Below are 12,120 nucleotides of genomic sequence, written 5' to 3'. Positions count from 1 at the left end.
GCATGCTCACTTTCATTATGATTGTACAATTCTCTACATAACCAATTTATTCAAGTGCTGTTCTAATTATGTTCTTAATAAACATTATAACAAGCAGTCCCATTAGAGTGATTCACTCTGGAACCTCTTTCTGTGTCTTGTTAACCACAGACGGCATCAGATTTGAACTAATGAATGGAAACTGAAGATTGGACACATTGCTCTGGTCAAAAGAGCCATGAGTAAAAAGAGGCCAAGCTGCTTACCATCTCGCCACTAAACGTCCTGGATAAAAGCTGCTTGTCATGGAGAGCGACCGCTGGATGCAGTCGATACAGGAGGGCCTGACCAAGTGCTACTGACAGGCTCATCTCCAGGGTGGCGAATTCCACAAGCCTGGATGTATAGACGAACCATAGCTTTCAATTGCAGCTGTTAAGGGTGTTGGCATCTCTGACTCCCATCTCATTTAATTTTTCTCACTCCCAGCTCATCCTTAAAGACAAAGATAGGCCTGGCAGTAAGCCCCCAGTGGAGATGGGCACTTGGCTCCGATTAGTCACACTTGCAGACCAATCAAAAGGCAGGTGCGCATACATGTAAGCACAATCACGTAGTGCCTCTTCAATTTGTCGTTCAGGTAGAGAATTTGTAAGCGTACATCTGGGCCGCTATCTTGTACGCGTTCGAAAAGCCGACGTTCAGTTTTGCCTCACGCAATAGACCGATCCCACCGGCCAGTTTCACGACGCCACCGCTGCCGCGGTGCATGCTGGTACTTGTAGTCATCCGGCCGCTTGAGCCGCCTGGAGTGCCTGTGCGTCCTGTTTCCGAACGCTTTTTGGCAATTTTTATGGTTCGTGTAGAGCCATCGTGCGATGGGAGGATTGACCTGCGGCGTTATTGGGTGCTAGAACAACCACACAAGGGAGAAAGGCTTCGGGTTCTATGTGTTTTCTAAAGAACGAAAGCTTCGAGAGAAGTGGATCCAACGGATTAATAGGTGGTAGTGGTACTACACAGCGCGAGAAGAAATACGGGGACGAATAACGGCCGCATTTCGATGGGGGCAACATGCGAAAACGCCCGTGTACTTAGATTTTCCGGAATTTATAGATTTATCGATTATCTATTAGCTGTTGGCTATCGATTACCTATCCCAAGCTATTGACCATGTATTTGGGCTAGACTGAGCACTACCAAGTCATTCCCAGCATTTCCCGAAATTTATTAATTATTGATCGATTATTGATTAGCTATTCATTGGCTGTCGAGGTATTGGCCATGTATTTGGGCTAAGCACTACCAAGTCATGCCCAGCATTTCCCGTAATTTATTGATTATTGATTGATTATCGATTAGGTATTGATTGCCTATCGCAAGGTATTGACCACGTATTTTGGCTAGGCTAAGCAATACCAAGTTATGTCCAGCATTTTCCGGAATTTATTGATTATTGATTGATTATCAATTAGCTATTGATTGCCTATTGCAAGGTATTGGCCACGTATTTGGGCTAGGCAAAGAACTACCAAGTCATCCCCAGCATTTTCAGGAATTGATTATTCATCGATTAGCTATTGATTGCCTATCGCAATGATTGGCCACGTTTTTGGGCTAGGCTAAGAACTACCATGTCATCCTCAGCATTTTCCGTAATTGATTATTCATCGATTATCGATTAGCTATCGCAAGGTATTGGCCATGTATTTGGGCTAGGCGAAGCACTACCAAGTCATGCCCAGCATTTTCTGGAATTTATTGATTATTGATCGATTATTGATTAGCTATTGATTGGCTATCGATTGGCTATCCAAAGGTACTGACTACATATTTGGGTAAGGCTAAGCACTACCCAGTCATTCCCAGAATTTTCCGTAATTATTATTGATCAATTATCGATTAGCTATTGCTTGAGTATCGATGACTTGGCGATGATTGGCTATCGGTGTTTTTATGTTAAAAACGCCGCGTAGCTTACCCAAGAACTTCTAGATATCGCTGTTACCGAAGTCTGCAAGTCGTGCACGAAACCCCTGTAGGTAAGCATCATTAGGGCACGAAAGTTTCAGCGCCACGCTTCAAACCTGTCTCCAACAGGTATACAAATCCTATTATGTCCGTCGCTAAGCAAACATAACGGTGCAGTCACCGAGATGCACGTGTGCAAAAATAGTAACAAAGAACGACCGCATACATCAACATGTACTACATACAAAGCTCGAACAAATATGATACCCAACGCGTTATCAGCGGGTAACAACCGAAATGAAGGAGCCGCAGGCTCTTTTCAACATTCCCCTCACATGCTGCAATGAACAGCTGATGTAATTTCTTAAAATACATGACGAATGTTTCTCGGTGGTGGAGTCGTAGAGATGTCTGGGAAGCTCGTGCGCAGTACTCAACGAGCGCGGATTCCGGTTACAGTGGCTGTACTGCGGTTGTGTGGTTGACCAGTTGACTACAACCAAGATGGTGGCCGTGCTACTTCCGGAAAGCCGGCGCATGCGCAGATCGGTCGGTGGGATCGGTCTATTGGTCTAGATTGGCCTAGGCCGCAATATTGGCGCAGCCTGGGCAATCGCGTGAGATGAAACCGGACGTCGACTTTTCGAATGCATACAAGATAGCGGTCCTGGTGGACTGTCCATTTCGGCCGCCGCTGATTGGCTGGAGTTGTACAAGCGAGAAAAAGAAAGGCACACCCAGCCAGTCCACTCCTTGTTGGTACTCCAGTCCAGCCAATCAGCACTTCAGCAGCAGCTGAAAAGGACAGTTCACTAGGTGGACTTTTACACATACCTTGTGCTGCCAAAGACACTGGGTGCACCAACGACACTGACTGGCTGAAAACAGTCTGAGAAGACAAATTGAAGACACCTACTAGATATGCATGCACAAGGACACACTCTTTCTCTGCAGTGCCTTTGACTGTTCGGCTGCAAATATCTTCCAGCATTAGTTCTGATCCAGTGTTTGTTGAGCTTAGCCCAGATTGACTGTCAGCCAAAGACGACAATTTACACTGTATGCTGGTCTGAGCAGCTCATCAAGAAAACAGGGAGCGAATTCGCCCTCTGCCACTTCACACTGTTTTGTCACCACTAGTGGAGAAGAGGCCTTGGCAGCAACAGCAATAACCATGCTTTTTAAAACTGCTGGCTCTTGATTCCCATGTAAAAATAATGCTGATGTACCACTGTAGTAGTATAGTGCATGATGGCTCATGCATCAACAAAAGCACTGCAGCAGCCATCATGTCTTCTGCCCATGCATATGCCTGTGATTTGTGTTTCTTCCACAGGACTTTGCACAGAACTAGTAAAGACTCTTTACCAATACTTCAGCACTATTAACCTGCACATTGCGATCAAAAATCCCCGTCTTACCAGCACCAATCACTCCGTGAATATTCAGTAGACAATTTGCACAGCTCACTTAATATGCATAACATGTTTGTTTTGTCATTGTTCTTCATTCAAGTCTTCATTGGCTTCTCTTTTTCAACGAAATCTAGTTGGGAGTGCACACTTGTTTGACTTCTTCATTCTCCAGTGTATTCTGTGCTCTTACATCATGCTTCTGATGGACTTCTCTGAGGAGCATGCAGGGCATCAGCAGTGGTGAATGTTTCTCTGCTACTTCAGAACAGAAAAATCCGATCAATTCATCTTACGAAAAATGGTACATGTGTCTGAGGGGTTCCAGCGTTTCCAGACAATGTTACTGGGGCAATATCATGGGCTTTCTAGCATTCAAACATGGCCATGGAAGATGCCAAACACACCATTTTGTTACCAACACCAACGTTCCCCCTGCTCACCCGAGAGTGTTTAACCAAAATGAACTAGTAGCTCTGCACTGTGCACGGCTAATCTCTCGTCAGCCTTGCAAAAATTACGCTAGCCTTTGGCAAATTTGTAAAATGTAATACCAGCACAAAATCAAACGAGACACAAAGAGCAGACATATCAATGCAAGTGCCCCTGCTGTCTTTGCATCCCATTAGATTTGGTGCTGGTAACACGTTTTACAAATCTAGCAACCAACTAGCCCATAACAGTACTACCTTCAGGCAAGCTAGCTAAACCGTGCCACAACCACAGCAGGTTGCATATGCGGCTAAACTTGGCCCATTTACTATGCAGTTCGATTATCTGTGCCAGCTAATTAAACTATTAAGTGTCTGACAGATACAGTGGAATCTCGTCGATACGATTCAGCATAATACGTTTTTCTGGATAATAAAATTTTTCTTATATAACATTTCTTTTTCTTATATAGGATAATGTCTGGATAATACGATTTTCGGATGATACGCTTTATTTTCCGGTTCCCATGAAGATCGTATCACTGTATACGTAAAGTACAGTTTAACCTTAAAAGGACCACTTAGCATTAAAGCCAATACGTATGCATAATTGAAATACTTCTACATTATCGAAGGAAAACAAATGGCTGATGTTATGCATTAGGCTTACATCTATGCATTAAAAATTAGTCTGCATACTTTCATGCCATAATGCACCTAAATTGGTAGTCAAATATCAATGGGGCTTTCTCTTTAACAGTGGGCCATACTGCACATGATCAGCCAAAGAAGTTTATGGGACATAGGTCCTATTACCAATGTGAATTTTTGTTTTATAAGGGCACGGCACATTTAATTTAATAGATCACTGTGTAGTTCGCAAGAACTATTACAGATTGAAACTTTGAGGATTTGTGCGCAGTGTTTGCGCCTATTCAGCTTTTTCTTGTATTCTGTGTCCTGTTAACTTTTGTTGTGCTGCAAACTTTTGTACATCCCTGCAACACTTTATAGGACTATGACATATTTGTCACAGGCTGCACGCTCCATTGGAGAAACCTTTCGGGTTTGTTTTATGTACATGAGAGTAATGTTTAGAAATACATTCATTACCTTTGTTGGCGGGGGCTCCCAGCAGTGGGAGGTTGCCGGTCGACCTGTGTCAGCAAAGGCATCAAAACAAGAACTCAGTCCAATAACTTCCACCTAAGGAGCCCATTATATGGGGCAACAAACTATGAACCAGGTTTGACTATAGAACAGCTGTACTGCGCAGTGTGGCACCATGTGTTCGTTTAACGAAACTAGCACGCAATACCAAGAAATTGAGTTATTTCTACATACCGTATTTTCTGGTGCATAAGACGCGGTGTTTTTCAGAATTTTTTGCTGGCGCGTCTTGTAGAACGTTATACATAGAACATACATTTTTTTGGGGGGGAAACACTGCCATCAAAATTGAAGGACAGTTTGTAAATTCCAAAGTGTGTTCGGCGAAAGCCTGTGCCCATTCAACTGACTACCGCCGCATGCGCATTCGCTCATTCTTCTTCTGGCGTTTGGTATCGGGGGAATCCACATTCTTGGGGCGCTTCTCTGAACTGCTTGCTGTGGAATCATCACCGGGCCACTTGGGAGCCATCCGACTAACTTTTTTTTTATTCAAGTACCCTAAAGGCCCGTACGGCATTACATAGGGATGGTATAGTAAATCATTAAGTAACAGTAGACGCATTCAATCAGGTAATGCATGTTAAAATAAAAACAAGAACACAAATGGAAAGAAAGATCAAAGAGAAACCGTAAAAGCTGTTACAAGAACACATCCTAAACTTTCAAGACACCTATAGCCATTAAAAGGGGTGTAGCACAAAATCAAGGTTACTTAGAATGAGTAATTCAAAAGAAAAATCCTTGTTAAAACAGGTACATACAACAGCAAATACAGCATGTAACAATAAAAAAATAAATATATATATATATATATAAATACATGTAAAATAAAAAGAATAAGAAACTAAGCAGTCTTTTAGTTTTGCTAGGAAATCGTCATGACTTAGAATGGATACTATTTCATTTGGTAACTTATTCCAATGATATATTGCGAGAAAGAGAGGCGAATGACTTAAGAAGTTAGTGCGCGCCAGAGCGGGCTGCACTTTAAAGGGATGATCAAGGCGCGGGAAGATACGATGTGCGGGCCTGATGTGGCATGCGCTGAAAGACGACCTGCAGTGATAAAGCCTGTGAAAATGGGAAAGAAGTGCTATGAGTCTACGATTTTCTAGAGAGGGAAGATTTAGAGAATTTTTAATGTTGGTGATGCTGGACGTTCGTGAGTAATTTTTCGTAATGAAGCGGGCTGCTTTGTTTTGGACTGACTCGAGCTTGTTTATGAGGTACGACTGATGCGGGTTCCAAATAAAAGACGCGTACTCCATTTTTGAACGAACCAGTGTCGTATACGCTAATAATTTAGTGGACTGGTTTGCCGAGTAAAGGTTACGCCTGATGTAGCCAAGTGTTTTGCACGCGCTGCTAGTAATCGCATCGATGTGTTGATTCCACGAAACGTTTGAAGAAAAATGAATTCCTAAGTATTTTATTGTGTCAGCATGAGCAATAGCAATGCCGTTCATCCAGTATTCGGTTAGCTGCAGGTTAGAAGCTCTTGTGAAAGCAATAGCCGTAGTTTTTGACACATTTATTTCCATTTGCCACTTTCGACACCAGTCCGTAATTTTCGCGAGGTCAGATTGCAAAGTGTCAGCGTCGGAAGGGTTAGTTATTCGTCTATAAATTACACAATCATCTGCAAATAGTCTAACTGTAGATTTAATGTTACTGTTGATGTCGTTAACGTAAAGCAGGAATAAAATAGGTCCCAATACAGAGCCCTGCGGCACCCCTGATTTAACTAGGGATCGCGGAGAGGAAAATTCATTAGCAGTTACAAATTGGTACCGGTTAGTTAAGAAGTTTCTAATCCAATTAGTGGTCCTACTATTTATATTAAAACAGCGAAGTTTCATTAATAAACGGTTATGAGCTACCTTGTCAAACGCCTTCGCAAAATCAATGAATATGGCGTCTACTTGTGATGAGTCATTAATAGCTTGGTAAAAGTCGGAGACTAGCTCGAATAACTGCGTCTCGCATGAACGACCCTGCTGAAACCCATGTTGGTTAATGAAAAGAAGATTGTGCTCTGTTAGGTATTTCATAATTGCTGATGAAATAATGTGTTCTAGTAGTTTACATGGAATGCTGGTCAGTGAAATGGGTCTGTAGTTAGAGACAGATGAAGGATCACCGGACTTGAACTTGACTGCTGCAACGAGACGTCTGACGAAGGAGCGTTGCCGCACGCACCGCTGTGCCATCACGTTATTGCTGAGAGAATGTAAGGGGGAGAGGCCACAACTGTGGCGGCGCAACTGTTGCTATGTGCCGCTGTGCCATCACGCGATTTCTGAGAGAGTGTGAGGCGGAGAGGCCACAGCTGGCACCGTTCCAGCGCACGGACGGACGGTCAGACGCCGCGAGTATGAGCCATTAAAGGCTTTCACCTTAAAATTGGATTCGATGTTATGGCAACGCAAAGCACACTGGTTGACATAATTGCGACGGGTTCTGTGCTCGCTATCAAGGTACCGGGTTCGTCTTGTGATCGAGTTCCTGAGCGCCGTGGGAAAAAGACGGAGCAGCAACACAAGCGGCGGCAGGCCGACCGCGAGTCGACCGACCCCGAAGTCGTCGCATCTGCAGATCGCTGCCAAGATACGACGCGCGCTGCAGCGCAAACTACGCAGTTGCTACCAGAGTACAAGCCGCCCCCCCTCCTCCTCCTCCCACGCTGCCTTCTCGCTTTCCTCCCTTGTGCGCGATTCGGCTCACCGCCGCATGTGTTCACTCGCACATACAGCATACGGCGCACGGGGACGATCTTATCGCCCTTGGAAGTTAATCGCGATTCATCGCGATGAACGGATCATCACGGCAACCACGACGGCACAAAAGCGCCTGGAGTATCCGTATCATCGCTATTGCAATTATGTAGGAAATTTATGGCACCCATACGCTTACGCGTGACCCGCGTTCACAGACTGAAACGTCACTGTAATATTTTTTAATCACTTACCGAACGAACAGGTGCGTCTTATACACCGGTGCGACTTATATACATTTTTTTCCAGAAAAACTGCCATTTTGAGGGGGGTGCGTCTATACAAAGGTGCAACAAGATCGAAAAAAATATGGTACTACTCAACAGTAAATCTCCCGACATACAGAGTATACGGAATGTGCGCAAATAAGTGTAAGGATCAGCTACAGGTAAATAAAATATAAAATCTGAGTAACTTGGTGATTACTTATGACATTAATACTTAAACTGCGCAGATAAACCCTATCGATTTACAAAGCTGTTTCCTTCTGCTGAAATTCTCGGAGAAGTGCGTGCAGCAGCTATCACTGTAAAATTGCATGGGACACATGGCTAGGCTGAAATCGGCAAAACATCGTCACTGCCCATGTACCTTGGTAAGAGACTTGAGGCACAGCTGCGCAGCTGACATGAGGGTTCCAAATGTCAGCTTCTCCTCTTGCTCCACTGACGGTGATTGAAATGACAGATGGGCTATCGGCCGCCACTCGTCAATGTCCAAGGCCTGCGAAAGACAATGAAAGCACTAGCTGAGCACTTGTGTAACAATGCACATTTCATTTGAAGTCCTTCTTTACAAAAACAAAAATCTAGAACAAGAACAGATAATGCTGTAATACTGGTGTCCCACGACCACTTGTGATCGCAATCAAGCCCGATCCGAATAGAAATTCTCGACTGCGATTGGCTCCCCCGGCAGCTTGCGCAAAGGAGAAATTCACGACAGAGAAATTAGATCCAGATCGGGCTTGATCACGATCAAAAGTGTGCCGTGTGACACCCATATTCTTAAGTTCTAGTTGGCAACTGTGGCATGTGCTCATTTTGTGTTCCTGTTTGTGTCGGTTCAAGATAAACCTGCTGGCCCTGTGCCAAGTCCTTCCTAGATGCTATACCAAGTCGTGTGATTTCTCATTACTAATCAAAATAAAGTGGTTCGGTTTAAACCCGAGAAACACACTTGAGTGAGCGCAATGCCCTTTCAATGAATATAGTATTCCCAAATAAATTTTCAAAAAAAGACCTGATAATAAGGGTGGCATAAAGAGCACAATACTTATGTTCCACATACTCCCTTAACATGTTTCCTTTAGAGTGACAGCTCCTTAGAATGATATTGCTCCTTTCTTACTTTTTCTCCTTTCCACTGAGCACTTATGATAACCATTCAAGGTGGGCATCTGACAAAGGTATCCAAGATCGAAAAAGGCCTGCTGATAGGATGGGTCGGATATGTTAACTGCCACTTCCTAGTTTGCTAGAAGATTCGAAATTGAGTACTCATGTTCATGAACAATTTCCCAATAGCTGTGTCTATGGGCTGTCGCACTGTCTGCTACTTCATCGATTGTGGCAAAATAGGGGCTTTGAAATCTGCAAGAGAGACCAAGCGATCTTTGGTGCGAGGTTGCAGGCTTCCTGCTGCACACACCGAAAAAATTTTTATTTGTCTAGCATGTTCACGGCAGCATTGGCTACAGATTGCGAGCATTTTCTCACCATGTTCAAAAAGTGAACATTTCTAGCAAGAGTAACATACACACCAAAATATGGTACAACAGTGGCAGACTAGTTACCTGATCTGATAGGGCCTCAGGCACGCTTGGACTGTACTGTTTACAGCAGCACAAGCAGATGAACAGCAACTCCTGGAGCCTTGGAGGGAAGAGATCACAGCCACTTTGTAATGTAATGTTAAGTGTCTAAAAAAAATGCTAACTCAAAAAGCTTGAGCAACTTTTTGGAAGACAACGGCTGCTGAGGATCCAAGCTTGAATTAGCTTAAACTCTTTCTGAACAGCTGCTGAGCATAATCGTAATGAGCAAAAGTATCTTCAGTGTGAACAGATGATGATTACAATCATCAATTTGCTTCTAGCTGCAGTTTTTGACATTAAATGGCCTGAGTGTAGTCTTTCTGTTTATTTACGGGTTCGTGAATGCTTGCACTGGAAATGCAGCTTGTCTGTGCACCACATTTCTGGGTAACGGGACTATTTTTGTCATTTCCTGTGGTATGGAAAGGGTTAAATAAATCTGCCCTGTAGCCAGTGTGCTTACTCTAGTGTAAGAATAAGTAAACAAAAAGTGGCAGAGTTTTTGCAAAGTTGCAAGAAAAGGCAGGCAGCCTTTTGAGAGAAATTATAGACTCTCATCTGCAAGTGCAGTAGTACAGTGTATACCGCTTATAACGTAAGTGGGCGGAGTCGCGAATATCCGCTCTATAAGCGGTACCACACTATAACCAAATCAACAATTTTCAAGGCCCGCACATATGCAGAACATGTGCACCGAGCCGCCACGCGTATGCAACAGTCGAGGAATGCGGCTAGAACATTTGCATTCAATTTGCAGCCACCGATGGATTTTTCTTGCACAGAAGGGGCCACAAAGCTTTCCGAATGATCAGGCAATTTACGCAACTTCCAGTACTAAACACGCGAGAAGACAGTGCACATGATGCCGCACCATCTTGGCACGCTCACTCTTTGCACATGCAGCAAAATACCTCTAACACAGGGCATGCGGGCTGCGTATGCGCTCAGCCATGCTTGAAAAGGAGACGGGGGGCAACCTGCCCCCACTTCCTCTCCTCCTTTCCCCTCGCTCATGTGGGAAGACGGCGTTCATCAAGCCACCATCCTTCTAGCTCACCATCGCACGCTTTAACTTGAATTCAAAGCACACAGCGTGCAGGGCGTGATTGGATCTTATCGCACTTGGACTGTACATGGAACATAACATTGCTTCACTACGGTGGTCATTCTTGGTCAAACGGTGCGTGATTTAAGAGGTGCATTCGCAAGCAGCCACTTGTATTCAACCATTTTACCATCTGCGTCCGCGAAAGCTCCCATTTACTGTCACGGTACAGTCAAACCTCGATATATAACGAAGCTGTATTTGCAGTGGAAAACTTCGTTATATTGAGAATTTTGCTATATCGAGGTTTCGTTAATTCACTAGAATTAAGACGGGGAAATAAAATAGTTCATTACATCGTGAATTTTGTTAATTCGGGGTTCGTTAAATCGAGGTTTGACTGTATTCCTTTGCGGCGGCAGTGAAATTTCCTTATACTGAAATCGTGTACATTGAACACACTTCGTTATATTGAGGTTCTAAATACATGGTGTTCCATGGACAAGAAGTTATAAAAAGTTAAATACTTCATTATATTGAAAATTTTGTTATACGGAAGTTTACCTGTATTTGGTTCAGATGTTCATACCTAGCAACTACCTAAGCAAGTTTTTGCCATGTTTATAAGCATTGTGAGACCTCTTGACGTTAGCTCACGTGCATTCCTCACCATGTATGGTGTGGTGTACTGTTAAGGGGAATACACAACCATGCCGGCTAAAGTGGTGTGGACACGCTGTGTAGATTTGAGGGATCTACATCATCAGTCAGAGTTTATCTGCTGCAATGATGGGTGCTTCCAGGATGACCACAGAGAAAAACTTTCTCGTCTTCCATGCCTGGGTGTTCCCTTTAACAGTGAACCACAGTGTACAGCTCTTGGCAAGAGCATCTGTAAACTTACTTGGGCTACGGTGGTGACAGGAAATACAACTCACTTTTTTCTCGCTTCTGTCAGCTTGGGTGACGGATCAGCGACATCGTCGGTCGAAAGCTGCCGCCTGGGCTGGCTACCCTGCTCTTCAGGATGAGGTTTGACAGTAGACTGCTTCTTGTACTGTGTTAAGGAAACAAAGATCACAAATTTCTAACATTTAGTTACTGAAACAACAATTTGGTGGTCCCTTGAAATTTGAATGAAAGTTAAGTGACTGCACTGCCATGGTTACCTCAAGCATATGCTGTAGAAGGGTGGGTCTGCACAGGTAGGCAACCGCTGAAGATGTCACGCAGCAGATGCTTCTCTGGGAGCGTAAAACAGGAGAAAAAAAGCAATTAGTGATTGAGTGCTGGTAAGCCTGGAAGGAGGATTGCAAGGAATATAGGATGCAAACCGTGAAGTACAGAGAGCAGCAGTCCTAAACAAATCGCTTACCATAAGCATCATCAAGGGATTCGTTTGGTTGCATGGATACATAGTCCGTAGAGAAGCCACTTTGCAGACAAGCCAAGACGTTACCAAGGCCTCCTCAATTTGTGTAGGGTTGGAGCGGACTTGCATAAGGCACTGTGAGAAAAA

General features: G+C 43.9%; 1 protein-coding gene across 2 annotated transcripts in view; it reads right to left on the bottom strand.

Moving 5' to 3' along the window:
* The window catches only part of LOC119461125 (nucleoporin NUP188-like), a 76,105-nt gene that overhangs the window by 1,714 nt on the left and 62,271 nt on the right, over window positions 1–12,120 (bottom strand). For both annotated transcript variants that reach the window (XM_049671756.1, XM_037722327.2), the window contains 7 exons: window positions 11,977–12,108; window positions 11,771–11,845; window positions 11,540–11,658; window positions 9,536–9,614; window positions 8,332–8,463; window positions 4,907–4,950; window positions 246–375 (listed from right to left, as the gene is read on the bottom strand). In XM_049671756.1, coding sequence (XP_049527713.1) covers window positions 246–375; window positions 4,907–4,950; window positions 8,332–8,463; window positions 9,536–9,614; window positions 11,540–11,658; window positions 11,771–11,845; window positions 11,977–12,108 — 711 coding nt within the window. The remainder of the gene's footprint in view (window positions 1–245; window positions 376–4,906; window positions 4,951–8,331; window positions 8,464–9,535; window positions 9,615–11,539; window positions 11,659–11,770; window positions 11,846–11,976; window positions 12,109–12,120) is intronic.

Source organism: Dermacentor silvarum, chromosome 8, assembly GCF_013339745.2.
Source record: "Dermacentor silvarum isolate Dsil-2018 chromosome 8, BIME_Dsil_1.4, whole genome shotgun sequence".
NCBI classification, from domain to species: Eukaryota; Metazoa; Arthropoda; class Arachnida; order Ixodida; family Ixodidae; genus Dermacentor; species Dermacentor silvarum.
The sequence above is the reverse complement of the archived record's forward strand: the minus strand, read 5'-3'. Positions and strand labels throughout refer to the sequence as shown.